The following is a 15,544-nucleotide window of genomic DNA, read 5'->3' on the forward strand; positions in this document are numbered from 1 at the left end:
TTGTCTATTATACGTGCACTGCTGTTAATGCAAAAAAATTGAAAATAAGACTACAACCAAAACAATGTTTTATACATTAAATGTTTATATTCAGTGCGTCAGTCACTTTTTAGATTCCAGGCCATTTTTGTTCTATAAACTGTCCCCTGTAAGATAAATGTGAGAAAAGTATTTAGAGAAAGTTATATTTAGCATTTTGTATGCATACTAGTTCCTATATTTAATAACAGATTATTCGAAATCAGATTTTTCAGGACTTTGACAGCTCCGGGAAACCTTCACTCTAACCAAACTTTGCACAAAGATTTATACCAAGATTCTCAGCAATGGTATGAAAGATACTACAGAAATATTTTACCTCACACAATACGTGTGTAAACATGGAAAAAGTCTAATCATTTTCATATAATCTCATATTTCATAGAAATATTAATATATAATGTATTTCCCTATTCACTACCTAAAATGCAGAAATTATGCTTTCTTTGCAACTTCTTTTAAAAAGTGAAACATTCATATATTCCATACATAGATGGAAGCTCTAATCATTATCATGTAATGAATTTTGAATATATGAAAGTGTCACTTAACCAACCTATATAATATTAAAATTTTTGAGATGCACCTGTATATTTTCTTTGGCATATAGCTGGTTATATATATATGTGGGTGTGTGTATATATATATATACACACACACACATATATATATATATATATATATATATATATATATATATATATATATATATATATATATATATACACATCTAAAGAATCACCTTATGCCAAAGAGGAGGCATTTTTTTTCTTTATGTGGCAGCTTTTATGGCTTTCATATCAGCATATCAGCTCTCAATCTGTTCTGAATCTTTAACATTATGCAAAACGATGGAGGCTGATTTACAACTGATTGAGCTCCAATTTTTTGGTCTTTAAAATGTGTGCTTTTGTCCATTACCAAATGAGACAGGCTTTAATAAAATCGGCCTGCGAGTCATCAGTCTGCAAGTGATTTCAAATGAGAGTAAACACAAAGTGGGATGGGGGCGTTTGTTTTCCATTTGAGAAAATCAATCCAATGAGGCCTCATTTGGACAGACAATGCTTTCTCATTCCACAGCTGTCTGTCCGTCCGTGCATCTGACCACCTGACACGATGAGAATTGCAAATAGCATTATCACCCCGGCTAATCAGAGACTCTGGACAGGGGGGTTATTCACATTAGAATATTGTCTTAGGAGGAAGAGATAATGAGATATGTTATGTGTTGGATGGGCCCTTTTATGCAGAATGTGCAATGCACCACAACACAATTTTAGCCCTTTAGTTCAGCGATAATGTTGTAGCAGCTGCTGCATAATCATCCACTCTGGCAGACCTTTAGAGAGAATCAAGAGAAACTGCGGAAATGTGTCTGGATCGTTGTACGGCAGTTGTAAGTTATATATTTCAAAATAAAGTAAGTATGCATAAATGTAAGCTCTTTCTTGTTAGTGGTGTTTTGTCTGTGAACAAATTAGGGCATTTGAATGAGTTTAAGTGAACAAATTTATATTGTTTATATTTACTGAAGGTTTCTGCAGATTTGATTAAGGTCCATTTAAGTCACCTTTATTTGTATGGTGCTTTATATAATACAGATTGGGTCAAAGCGGCTTTAAAATGTTAAACAGGAAAATGTGTTAATGTAAGAGGACAATAACAAGCGGTCCATTTTTCAGCTAAAGTCAGCTCATTGTTGATTCCGTGATGTCATTGCCCAGCTCAGTGAAATCAAGCCGACAAAATTGCCAAAAATTAAGTGTCCCCAACTAAGCAAGCCAAAGGTGACAGTGGCAATGAACCAAAACTTCATTTAAAGCTTTTTAAAGACCTTTTTAAGAGCAAGTAAAAAAAAAAAGGAATACATTAAAGGGAACACAATAAGTCAATATGTTGTCTTAATGTAAATGTCTAGGGAGCATGCAATGAATTCTGTTAAAAACACTTTTTAAAAAAGTTTTAACACAAGTTTTAAAAAAAGTACATCAAACCACTCTCCGTTATTTTAATGAATTCAAAAACAAAACAAAACAACTCCCTACAATATAAAAAAAATCTTACTTACTTACTACTGTACTTTTGATGAACTTAAAAGTAAATTTTTACCCTAGATTATTTTACAATTGCACTTCACATAAATGTATTAGGATTTAAGAATATGTAAATATTTGTATTGAAAAAAAGGAAAAATAATGAGAGTGTCATTCTTTTTATGGAATGTATGCAATATTTCATGCTGTAAATTTATGAATTTTACTAAGTACTTTCAGACTTCGTTCGATTTATTTCTAAAGAGCATCATGAGCATAAGTACAGTAGATTACCACCAATGAACTCTAATGAAAATAAATATTTTTTAAATTTTTCAACATATTTCTCATTTTTCAACAAGGCACCAAGTAATTAGGATTTCAACTAGAGCAATATTGTTAAACTTCATACACAAAAACATAAAACAACAAAAACTAGAGTCTTGTTTTTACCTGCATGTGAAGTTGGTCCCTGGTCCATCCACACACGTCCCTCCATTGAAACACAGAGAGAAATTCAGAGACGTCTGCAGACACACACTCTGGTCAATCTCACAGGTCTTCCCAGTGAAACCTTCAGCGCATATGCATGCATATTTGTCCTGAAGATCCACACACGAGCCGCCATTAAGACAAGGATAGGTCTCACACTCCTAATATACAACAAAAACATAAGAGTAGTTTCGATTAACTTACAATATTATATTAACATCTAGGTTACAATATTTGTGATTCTTTTTACATGACATACACTGTCTGCACCGTATCACATTATATAGGGTATGTGAACATTATTTTCTTTTCTCCATTCTTAATGGATGCCAGTTTTAGTACCAAAATTAACTAAAATCCCCTGTATACCAATGATTTCTTTGCACACAAGCAATATTTCAAGGACTGGTAGCCAAATGTTTACTATAATTTTTAATGAATCACTTTTACTGCCTGTTCATACCATTTTCCTAGGGCACTAATACAGTTTTTACTCTGCATGCATACAGCTAAATTTAATTACATTTCTGTGATTTAAAGATGTTCGTATAAAAAAGATATATGGTACATTAGTGGAGTTGATACTGTAAGTGAGTATACAAACAGAATGGCAGATCTTGTCCTATAGTCATTACGGGAGCAAACAGCAGCTAATGATTTATTCCAAACGAGCCTCTGAAGTCCTCCAAACGGCCAAGTGTTTTGTCTCAGGGGTACATTTAAGGCTGTGCTAGGTATTAAATCAATTAGGGATAGAAGCATTTTAATCAGACACTTGTGTTTAGATGATCCTGTGGTTGGTATTCAGAAAAATAATTCCTAACATCTTATCTATCTATCTATATCTATCTATCTATATCTATATATATATCTATATATCTATATCTATATCTATCTATATATATATATATATATATATATATATATATATATATATATATATATATATATATATCTATATATATCTATCTATATATATATATATATATATATATATATATATATATATATATATATATTTTAGTTTTTAAACTGGAATATTCTTGTTGCAGGAAAATGCAGTAACTTTACACATAAAATACATACACAGTTCTCAAAAAGCAAACTTGTCAAAGCATTGATAGTATAATATAAAATACCTATGCTATTATACTATGCGTTAAATTACAGTCTTTCAGTTCTCGATTTCCATCTCTTCTCAGGAGATTAAGGTGCTCCATTTCCCTTTTTAAGCATTAGAAAGATCTAACATAACCCAACAATATGTCTGACCTTTCCATCCTATCATCTTTGTTGTCATTGGAAGTTTAGAATTTGAATCTAGGGCAGATATTATATTGCAGGAGGTCAGGTAGAATGAAGCTTACACTCTCAGTCTCCTATGAAGTGCTTTTTGATTTCTAACTAGTGATATTTCTATCCGATTCACCTTCATTGCTGCAAAAACCACGACTAATAAGTTGTTAAGGCATCTTTAAAATAAACAGCACTCATCTACAACTCAACGTGTTTTGCAATGGTTTAGCTCAATTATTCTCTGATGAAGAGAAAACCGTATGAAGTACAAATAGTACAAATATGTTTTGCTTTTGTAGGGCAGTGTAGAGACCAAACGGTGAAGATGTAATAGAATCTTTATTTATCACCACGTAGGTCCAGTTGAACTTGATTTGCTGACTTTTAAATGTCCCCTTAGAATGCAGCTACGAACTTGAACAACCTCCCTGCTGCAACCTGGGAATAAGTGCCTTGCTCAAGGGCACAATGGTGATGGCTTATGGATTGCTCCTCACACTATACAAGCAACCTTTCAGCTGAACCAGTTAGAAAACTGAACCAATTACCAGACTTGACATTACAACCACTAGACCAGACAAGACCCAACCACTCAAAGACAAAAATTCTATTAACAACCAAAGTTATATGAACTTACTAACAGAAATATATATTATTTAGGTTTGACAACTGTTTGAACACACAGACAGGTTTCCATGTTTTATGGGGACTCTCCATAGATGTAATGGTTTTTATACTGTACAAACTGTATTGGTCCCACTTTATATTAAGTGGCTCTGATACGATATGCACTTATAAAGTAACTAGATGTGTCTGTAGTATGTAACCAAAGTGTAAGTACATAGTATCTACAGCTGTAATATGTAATATTTCTGTAACTACACACATGTAACAATCCTTATAATGGTTTAAGTACAAATATGTAACAGGACACATATAAATGCATTTTTTAAAAGCAGTATGTGTAAGAATAATTGATCCAGGGGGTGGAAATGGGAGTTAGCGCACCACAGTAATAACAGTGTACTTACATGGCAACTCTTCATTAACTGTCCACTTAATATAAAGTGCAACATCCTGGACACCAACCATAATTTATATGGAAATTCTATCTTACGTGCCACTGCTGTGTAACATCTGTGTAATGGAGTAATTACATGGTTACTTAATTTCTTTAACAAAATCGCTGTTATACCTGTTACACATTTGTAAAAAGTGTTGTTATATATGTGTTGTTACAGCTGTAGATACTATGTAACAATGTGTACTTACACTGTAGTTGCATACCACATACACATCTAGTTACTATGTAAGTACATAGGTATTAGGGCCACAGTGCAAAATGGGACTTACATCAGTAGTATAAAGAGTCTTTAAGCACAATGTAACTTGCCATAGTATTCATCTCAAAATAAAATGGACATCATTTACTTAACTTTAAGCTTTTCCATAACTGTATGAACTCCTTGCTTCTTTTGAATATGAATTATATTTTAATGAATGTATGGAATCAAGCAGTTTATGACCAACATCTTGAATTTTTCATTTTAGGCTGAATTGCTTTAGCTACAGTATATTCACCATCGTGTTAAAAGTTGATTTTGTTCTGCAACGTGGATGAACAGACACTGTATTTTCTCCCCTCTATCACACAGAGAAATGACAATAAACCAACTTGTTTTGACAAGGACCTCCAGCTGGGTTTATGCCTGCACACGCCACCAATGGCAGCACAACCTATCCACTCCATTTGATTGTTATCGTTACTGAAGGTTTAACACAAATCATTCCATTTATATGAAAAAAGGCACAGACAGCCACTCGTGGCAGTGCCGGACGTCAAATAGTTGAACATCCTGTCAATAGAGGGTCTAGTGATACTCTTAGCAATGAAAAGTGTGTCAGAGCTCTCGTTCACAGACTCTGGTTTGTACTTGTGTGATGGTGTAGTCTGTCCTAACAGCTTTACATGATAGTTCCCTGTCTCCACAATGAAATACGGCGGCCACGTCTCAGAGACTCACTGTCACTGTTAAACCTTGAACTTTGATTTCATTACAGCCTGGGGACTCTCTGGACAGACACAGCCTTCTCTCTCTGACATAATGTGCATATTCATTTTGATTTATGATTCTGTAAATGGATGCACCATGTTTTATAGTCTCAAAACAGTTTGTATTTCTGCACACCTGCATTCTGTTTATTGGATTTCATATGCTAAATAACTTTCCGCTGAAGATTTTCACCTAGATTTACATTTCCTAAAGGAAATACCATTGCTGGCAAGGAAGAAAGAGTAGCGTGTAAGCTTTTAGGTTTTGTCATTTTTATGACACTCACGTTTCTGTCCACTGTGTATGAGAATTTACATACGAGACATTGCCTTTGCAGCGTGAGGCAGCTATATAGAAGACGCAATAAAAAGGGCAATCAAAATTCACTATGCAAATACATGTAAGGCGACCAATGGGAATTCAATTGGCGTCATCACTGTTGGCTTCATAATGGACTCTTTTCACATTTAACTTTTTATATATGTATTGCACTCCAAGAGAGAAAGACAAATCAATGATTGTTTCTAAGACTTTCCAAAATAAAAAATGTTGATGTTGGTTTGTAGAGAAAACGATGTCAGATATGCATATATATATATACATATATATATATATATATATATATATATATATATATATATATATATATATATATATATATATATATATATATATATATATATATATATATATATATATATATATATATATATATATATATATATATATATATATATATATATATATATATATATATATATATATATATATATATATATATATATATATATATATATATATATATATACATATATATATATATATATATATATATATATATATATATATATATATATATATATATATATATATATATATATATGTGTGTGTATATATTTACTGATGCATATTCTTTGCTAATTTTAAAATTAGTTTTGTACTTCTATATTTAGAATTGAATATTTAAATGTATACAGGCATACATACCCATGAAAAGCCGTGGTCATACATTATATACAACAATAACTCGTGCTCTGATAACTTACAACATGCACCGACAACCTGAGAATCTCAAAAAGCGCACGCTTACATTAACGTTGATCTCACATCTGTGACCGGTCCATCCAACCTCACACTGACAGCTGTATGCATCCATTTCATCCAGGCAACTGCAATGACAAAAGAGATTGTTTATGTGCCCTGACATGTGCAAATTCTGCATTCATTATTTATGATTTATGAGAGATGATTTTACTTGGCGATGAAGCTGCAACCTCATCCACATTTACCTACGCAGTGATTTCTGACAGGCTTTACAGTACAGTATATAAACACAGCAGAACAGCAGGGCTAATAAAACAACTAGCTTGTATAAATGATTTTCATAAGTGAGGGTCTTGTAAATAATATATAGTCAATTCATATTATAAATGTTAGAAAGTCATGTCATGCATGGCACTGCAACTCTCACACTCCTGCTGTCTTGATAAAGTCACATTGATGGTTAATTAATGTGCAAGTGCAACATTTACTAGGCTGTGATTAAACAGCTCATTTCCTGGTTTAACAGCTAATGTCGGGTGACAACCCGTATCTTTTATCCATCCTAAAAACTCATAAGCAGAATAATGGCATTATAAAATTTAAAGATGCATCTATTTATAAACCTGAGCATGTTTATCTGCGTGAACCGTGTCCCCTTTCATTTCTAGATTTTACAGGGCTCAGCAATAAAGACGAACCAGGGTCAGCGCGAGAGTTTTGACAAGCCAGCAAAGACATTTATTGATCACATATGTGTTTTTCATGCCTTACAAATGAAAACCTTTGTTTTTGCCTGATGTGTTGTGAGTTACTGCATCTTGACGTATACACTGGCAGATAAAAGTTTGCAAAAATTTGGAATTATTGTAATGACCAAAAGAAATGTCTGGAGATTGGAATAAAAGATTGGAAGATTGGAATAAAATTCAGCTTTGCCATCACTGAAATAAATAGTTTTATTATATTACATTATTATTATATTATATTAAATTGTATAATAAATTTAAATGGAAAAAAAGTTATCAAACAAACAATTGAGAGACAGAGTAATCCATCAAATTAGATTTATTCTTAATTGTGCTGGAGGCATAAATATGCTTAAATGTTTCCAAATATTTTTCATTTCTCTGGAAAACTTAACTGGTAAGTTATATTACAGGTGAATTTCCAGAAATGTTTTATTTATCTAGACAGTAGAAAAAATGACAATAAGGTGTCAATTATTAACATTAATGTATTAACGCAAAAGAACAATGATCACTCCATTTATTACACTCTTTGTTATTCTTTGTTAAATGTTAGTTAAATAAAAATACAGTCATTCATTGTTAGTTTATGTTAGTTCACAGTGCATTAACTAGTCTTAACAAACAAAACTTGCGATTTGAATAATGCATAAGTAAATGCTGAAACTAACATTAACTAAGATCAATAAATGCTGTAGAGGTGTTAGTAGTTTAGTTTATGTTAACCAATGTAGTTATTGTTGAGTCCTGTTAAATTCCTCATTATTACATTGAAAGTATGCAGTTTACAACATATACACATTTTAAAATGACAGAGCTGAGATGATTCCCCAAGTACAGTCCCCTGAGGGAAAAATCTGTTCTACCCAAACTGTGACTTTTTAAGGCATTAGCACTTTATGTAAAATCAAGTTATTACTGTAACTTGGTTAGATGCTCAAAGTGCAAGAAACAGCTGGTAATGACTAATTATGTTGTGTTTACTGAGTACCAGTCTGCCAAACAGCTAATTGAGAGTGATTTGGCAAGAAGGATTGCGAGCACATTAGTTTTTTTAAAAGACTCACAGGTACCGTCTCTTTCAGAATGAATGTGATGGCCATTTACAAAGCTCTCAATCACCAAGCTTGAAACACACATCGTTACGGCTCAGCAAGGTTAATGTACCTCCCATGAACACAGGGGTTGGATGAGCACTCATCAATGTTTCTCTCACAGTGATAGCCCATGAAACCTCTGGAGCACACACACTGGTAACCGTTAAGGCCGTCAATGCACCTCCCGTTGTTTCGGCACGGATTAGATCCGCACTCATCCACGTTCAGCTCGCACCATTTACCTTTAAGAAGAGCAAAATCAATACCGTACAAATCGATTACATTCAGTGTTTAGAAATTCTTAGAAATGAAGGTAATGTTGGATATTAAGGTGAAAAAAGGTTAGCGTGTAAGAACGTTGTGGTACATTTTTGCACAAACCCGAACCTAAATGCAGAGAAAAAACCTAAAAGCATGAAAAGAGAGTCTAATTTTCTCTGTATAGATGAGGTTTAAAGGAACACAACACTTTTTTTTGGAAATAGGCTCATTCTCCAGCTCCCCCAGAGTTAAGTTGAATTTTACCATTTTCCCGGATCTATACAACTCCCATAGCAGCGTAATAATCAAGGCTGCGTGATATCACTGGTACAGCAGTAAACTTCCTTGATTATTACGCCAGAATGAAAGCATAGTTCCTAATCATATCGGCCAGGAAAATCGCAACTTTTCATTTTCCGCCGGTCTTAGCACAAAATATAACTCCAGACCTCAAAACTCAAATTCTTTGGTCATGTTTGAACACAATGCTACTGGTCTACTGATGCTACTAATACTACATTTGCAAAAAAAACAAAAACAAGTGGAGTGTTGTTTTAAGTTAATTAGCCTTAAGTTAAGATGAGGCTAACATCTTTAATAGGGTTCAATTTTACATCTACAACCATTTTGTGAAGCATTCAAGGATCTTGTTATTGGTATCGTTGTATTTCAATAGTTTATAGAATACTATAGAAAAGATTACAGATATCTATAGAGAACATCAAAACATCTGTATAAACAAAGTGTATTAACAACATTTATTTTTGTGTTTTATATATTTACACAGCTCTTACAAAATAAAAAAAATATATGATCGTCTACTCAAGGTAATTCTTATATCAAATAATTTAATATTAATTTAAAATAATATTTAATTTGATTGTGTCATTTTTAAATCTTGATTTGTTTCAAATGGAGGTGTTTTACAGGAGAGTTTTAGCACCAACGGCCATTTCAAGTATTTGTACTTTAATACGTTCTAATTTGCGTGTTTCTAAATGGCGCAGTCACAGTTTTGTATGTCACTGGGTACAAAGTGCATTATACTCTAACCTGGATTTACGACCAAGCTGAATGACGTAAAAATCCACTACAAAAAGGTTCGGTAACAAACACCCTAATAGGTCATAATTTACCTGGAAAAAAGCTGTAAATTCAATAAGTTGAGAAGAGCCTGTAAAATCCAGAGGCGAGTAAGACTCCGTAGACACCCAGGGACAGGTTGACAAATGACGGAGATAAAAACGAGAGCCAAAGAGCTGCGATACTAAAGAGCAGACAGCCATTATTCTTCCTCCCTGTAACTACACAAACAAATGGAGGCATTTCCAAAAGCCCCGAGACATCTAAATAAAGAGCAGAAGTGATCTTTTAAACATTATGAATCATATGTTGATATTACAGGAATGTAAACTTAATTCACGCTTGACTACACAAATAATTCAGTCACTTCGGGGCGAAAGCGACGCCATCAGTCGCGGTTCAGGTCATGCTCTGACAATAAATTACAGCTTTATTTCAATTACTCACTGCTCAATACACAGCCGGTGAAAAAACAAACAACTACCCGTGGTGTTTCTCGCTAAAGAAGTTTTCAACCTTTCTTACACGGCCCCGTTCTTCACGCTGAAGTGTTTTGGTGTGTCTCGAAGGCAACGTGGATAAATAAAAGGAACTAAAACATAACAATGAGGCAGATCATTAACATCTTCTAATTAAAGTGTTTTTCCCAATTGCTCATTCATGGACCGTTGTTAATTCCCTTCATATTGACCTCCTGGTTAAGCCGTAATGAATTTATTTCCCTGCGGATAGTCATCTGAAAACACAACAAAGTGTCAGTGTATCGACTGGGTATGAATCAACTGTAAAAATCTTATTAACCCCAAAACACAAATTGGGTTCTGATATTCAGTCACGACACGCTGTTTGTAGTCAGCCATCAATCAAGTACTCCGTATCTCGCTGCTTCGTATACGACACTATCAAGATAGTAAGGAAGTGCACACCGGCCTCGCTTCATAGACAATACATTTACACTGTCAGCGCTCCTAATGAGATTATACAAAACCCTCTTAATCGGCATTTCCTTGTCTGATTTGACAAATAATGCGCCGTCCTATCAGACTTTGTAGAATATGAGAAGCCAAGCAGGGGAGAGATTATAAAGCGGTTGGGTTAATCCTAATGTTGGCTTTCTTAAGGGTGCTCACTGTACTCATCTGAGAGGAGAGGGAAAAAAAACATATAATCTTCTCCTCCACTCCTCAATTACTCCTCTCTGCAGGAACTTCTCAAACCCATAGCGAGTTATCAGATTTTCTATCCAAGCGACCAAAAAAAAAAAAAAAAAGACTAGAGCAATGCAAAGAAACACTACACAGAAGATAGTGAAGGAGTTGGAAATCTCAAGTGCTTTGCAGATTCAGAAAGCGAGAACCAGCTGAACAACTGTCAAAAATCATAGCTGATGATTATTTGCCTTGCTATTTTAAATATCGATTCCTATTAATCAATAGAATTTAAATAGTTTTACCGTTTAAAAAATACATCTTACAGTCCTAAAAAAAATCTAAAAATGTATTAACATAAAAACGGATAAGCGTAAAATTAAATACTAAATAAAACATAACTGTCTAGCGCTGTCAAACTATTAATCATGATTAATCACGTGCAAAATTAAGTTTTTATTTACATAGTATGTGTGTTTACTGTGTATATTTATTATCTATAGAAAAATACACTTGGTATGTATATATAAAATGATACAAAATGATTATATGAATATAAATATATACATGTATATGTATACATTTTCAAAATAGGTATCTGTGTGTATTTGTATTTGTATATTGATAATAAATATACACAGTGCTCACAGGTTTTATGTAAAAAAAACCATTTTGTACGCAGTTAATTGCATTTTATATTTTGATAGCACTACTTCATAAATGTATATTAGTGTCATATACTAATATTTAAAATAAACTGACACGTGTTTTATTTGTAGAGTAAGGTATCTGCATGCCATAATCTTTTCATATACGTCATTCATCTAAAATGCATCTAAAGCAATATGAATGAATAGCTTTCATGTAGGTTTTATAGCTTTAGATGCCATCAAATAATCTAACAGACATAGTACAAACTTTCTCTGCAACTTGTTTCATGCAAAACTGCCGATCACAATGAAGAAGACACTTACTAGATCCAAGCAAAATAACGTAATTTCACCGAACGAGGCACATAATATAGCGTGCCTGAGCAACACACCATTTCAATTTAAAAATCATTTTGCCGCAGATCAGCCACAGAGGCATGTCAGATGGCAGGCTGCCGCATATTGCCTTTTGTATCTTTGATTCCGCCTCCTCGAGAAGTTGCGATGCCGTTACATGTCTTATTAGGGCAAATATTTCCTCTGAGCCCCAGTTGGTTGAACCAATCCAGAATATATCCTCCAGCCTGAGCTCTCAGGGGACGCGTCCGATTCCTCAGATGAGCTCAGAGCTGAGAGGAAAGTAATGACTGGTGCAAGGCAGAGTGGGGCCTGATAATAAAAGAGGTTTCTGTGGGAATTAGGGCCTGTGTGTCAGGCTGAGCTCTCCCAGGAGTTTCCGTGCCGCTGAGATTTCCTTCTTTCCTCTCAGCAGGACGAGGATAAATTGATGATACAGTACAAAAGACAAATGAAATTAATCTTCAAGCCGGCTGATGGCGATTGAGATTACACTTTAAAAAAAAAAAAAAAAAAAAAAAGATAAAATAAATAAATAAAAACAGCATTGATACAGTAAGTGGGCTAGGAGTGTAATGGCTTTAGTATTATTAGGTGTTTGCAAGGTGCAGCTGTTTACAAATATTTCCTAATAGGCTGATTTTCTCATTTATAAAATAAATCAATAAATATCACTGAGACAACAAAAATTAAATACAATATTAATGTTGTTTTGCTTATATTTCGAACTTGTTGAGCTTTTATAATACCATTCAGAAGTTTACAGCCTTTAAATCTTTATTTTGTCGAGGCTGCATTTATTTGATTAACAGCACAGTAAAACAAGAATACAGTGAAATATTATTTATAAAGTCAAAATAAGTTTTCTATTGAATGCATTTAAAATATGATTTATTCCTGTGACGGTAAAGCTGAATTTTCAGCACTATTACTCCAGTCTTCATTGCCACTTGATCCTTCAGAAATTATTCTAATATGCTGATTTGGTCCCTTAATGCATCCTTGCTGAATACAAGTGTTAATTTCTTAATTAGAAACGCTGTCTGACCTCAAACATTTCAGTGGTAGTGCACTTTAATTAAAATAGCACATTTACTAAAAAAACAAATTACCTAAAAAATAAATGGCCTAACATCTAAATTAAATGATGTTAATATTTTTTTTTACATTATTAAAGACAAAATTATATTTAAAATCACACTAGTTACACAAACAAATATACATTTAAAGGATATATCAGGAAGAAATACAATACCTTGTTATGGTAACAACTTCAGCTTTAGATTTCATTCAAGTATATTTGGCATTTGAAAAGGTTTTAATGTTTTTTTTTTTTTTAAATCCTTATTTATTATCGAATAATTAACAGCCAGGATACAGGTTTATTTCTGAGTGCTAAACTTGCTCCGTTTTCAGAAGATTAGTAAATATTGCGCGTTTATGAAGTGTTTGCATTTTTGTGGCTTTCGATATATTGACATTGTACAATCGCAGTGCCTATCCAAACATGCAAAAACGAACAAATGGCCGCGGATAAGGATGAGATCGCCCTGGAGGAGGAGGAGGAGGAAAATAGTGAAAGAATAAAAGGGCCGGGGAACCACTCGATTAAAATGCAGAGGATGAGGAGGAGGTGTTTAGTTAACTCAAGGTGAATCTGTGCATGTGAGTGTGTGTGTAGATATTGGTGGGAGTGTGCGATCTAATTAAAGTGGTAAATGTGCTGATGAGCTATTTGTGTGTTCTTTCCACTGAGAATCTGTCAGGCTGGGGAACGCAGCCCATGTAGACACGATAAGCCCCGGTTTCTCTCATTGATTTTGTGTCTCGGGTTTTGGCTGAGGGGGACGTACCTGAGAAGCCAGCACTGCAGACACATATGAATCCCCCAGGTTTGTTGATGCACACAGAGTCATGAAGGCAGGGGGAAGCTTCACATTCGTTTACGTCCAGGTTGCAAAGGGTTCCAAAATATCCGGCGACACAGTTGCACTGGAAACTGGAAACGCACAAAAATAACATTATTAGCCAAATCTCCTTTTTTAAAATCCCCGGCTGTGACACAGATGTCTGCCAAACAAAATGGTACCGTATCTGCATGAAGTGTTTTTAAGGAAAACTGACAGACAGGAAAAAGTCTGATTGACAGCAAAAAGATCTGAAGCGTGTCTGTTAATCATGACTTTGGCTGCTGCTATCATCGGACAAAATGACTGACAAGCTGACTTGGTTTCAAATATCCTGTCACCTGTCTAATCGGTGAGGACTTGGCCAGTTCGGTGGTTTTGTGATGGAAGCAATCTTCATAGCATATATTCACACTTTAATAGGGCATTTTGTATCCCGCTGTGCTTTCGGGCTGGCCTGTTTTGTTCACTTTAGTGTTCTTTTTTATATTTTCCCCTTAATTTTGCACAGTATGTTCTGCTACGAGTAGTACATTTTGTCTTTAAAGAGGTTTTTCCTTGATCTTTTGAAAAAAAAAGTGTTTAATACACTATATAAAAAACCGCTAAAAATTTACGTTCTGCCCCATTTACTGAAATCTACCAGCTCTGCTATAGCAAAAATGGCTTATTTACTTCTGTGAATAATGTCATATACACTTATATATAAACCACACCAAATTTTTTAACAATTCTAAATTCACTTGAAACGTAGCCAACGTAAGTTCTTTCAAAAGATAGGGCACCCATATCAGATCTGACAGCAAACTGCAACCCAAGTAAGTAAAATAAAGCAAAAAGTTAACCAAAACATTACAAAATAAAATATTAATGTGCAATACCCCTTGTGAAGTTTCAATATTTTAACAACACATTACATGATACGCAGGGAAAGAAAAGAAAAACCTATTGTTTTTAACCCTAGCCAAGGAAGAAAATGAATAGTATAAATATAAATATAAAATATATTTTTTGCAAGTATCACCTTACCTCTATTGGTTTACTTTTTTTTTTTGCTTAAAAAAATGTTTTTAGCAAAACCCTGGGATATACAAACATGCACTACTGTAGATAGATCATTTCACATTTTATTCGATGACCTCGATTTTTACATCAGGTTAAACTCAGAAAAGAGCCAGAAAGAATGTGTCATTAAAAATGGTCGGTTACACTTTATTTTGATGGTCCACTTTAGACATTCTACTAACTATAAGTAACTTTGCAAATACATGTCAACTAATTCTTATTCATTTGCAACTGTAAACTAACTCTCAACTACTAAGTCTAAGAGAGAC

At 33.8% G+C, this 15,544-nt stretch overlaps 1 protein-coding gene across 1 annotated transcript in view; it reads right to left on the reverse strand.

Moving 5' to 3' along the window:
- The window catches only part of eys (eyes shut homolog), a 156,511-nt gene that overhangs the window by 68,975 nt on the left and 71,992 nt on the right, over positions 1 to 15,544 (reverse strand). Inside the window, exons 23-26 of the mRNA XM_043256030.1 lie at positions 14,157 to 14,302; positions 8,875 to 9,046; positions 7,008 to 7,086; positions 2,529 to 2,728 (exon numbers count right to left, since the gene is read on the reverse strand). Of these exons, the coding sequence (XP_043111965.1) occupies positions 2,529 to 2,728; positions 7,008 to 7,086; positions 8,875 to 9,046; positions 14,157 to 14,302 (597 nt within the window). The remainder of the gene's footprint in view (positions 1 to 2,528; positions 2,729 to 7,007; positions 7,087 to 8,874; positions 9,047 to 14,156; positions 14,303 to 15,544) is intronic.

This window comes from Puntigrus tetrazona, chromosome 13 (genome assembly GCF_018831695.1).
Source record: "Puntigrus tetrazona isolate hp1 chromosome 13, ASM1883169v1, whole genome shotgun sequence".
Lineage (NCBI taxonomy): Eukaryota > Metazoa > Chordata > Actinopteri > Cypriniformes > Cyprinidae > Puntigrus > Puntigrus tetrazona.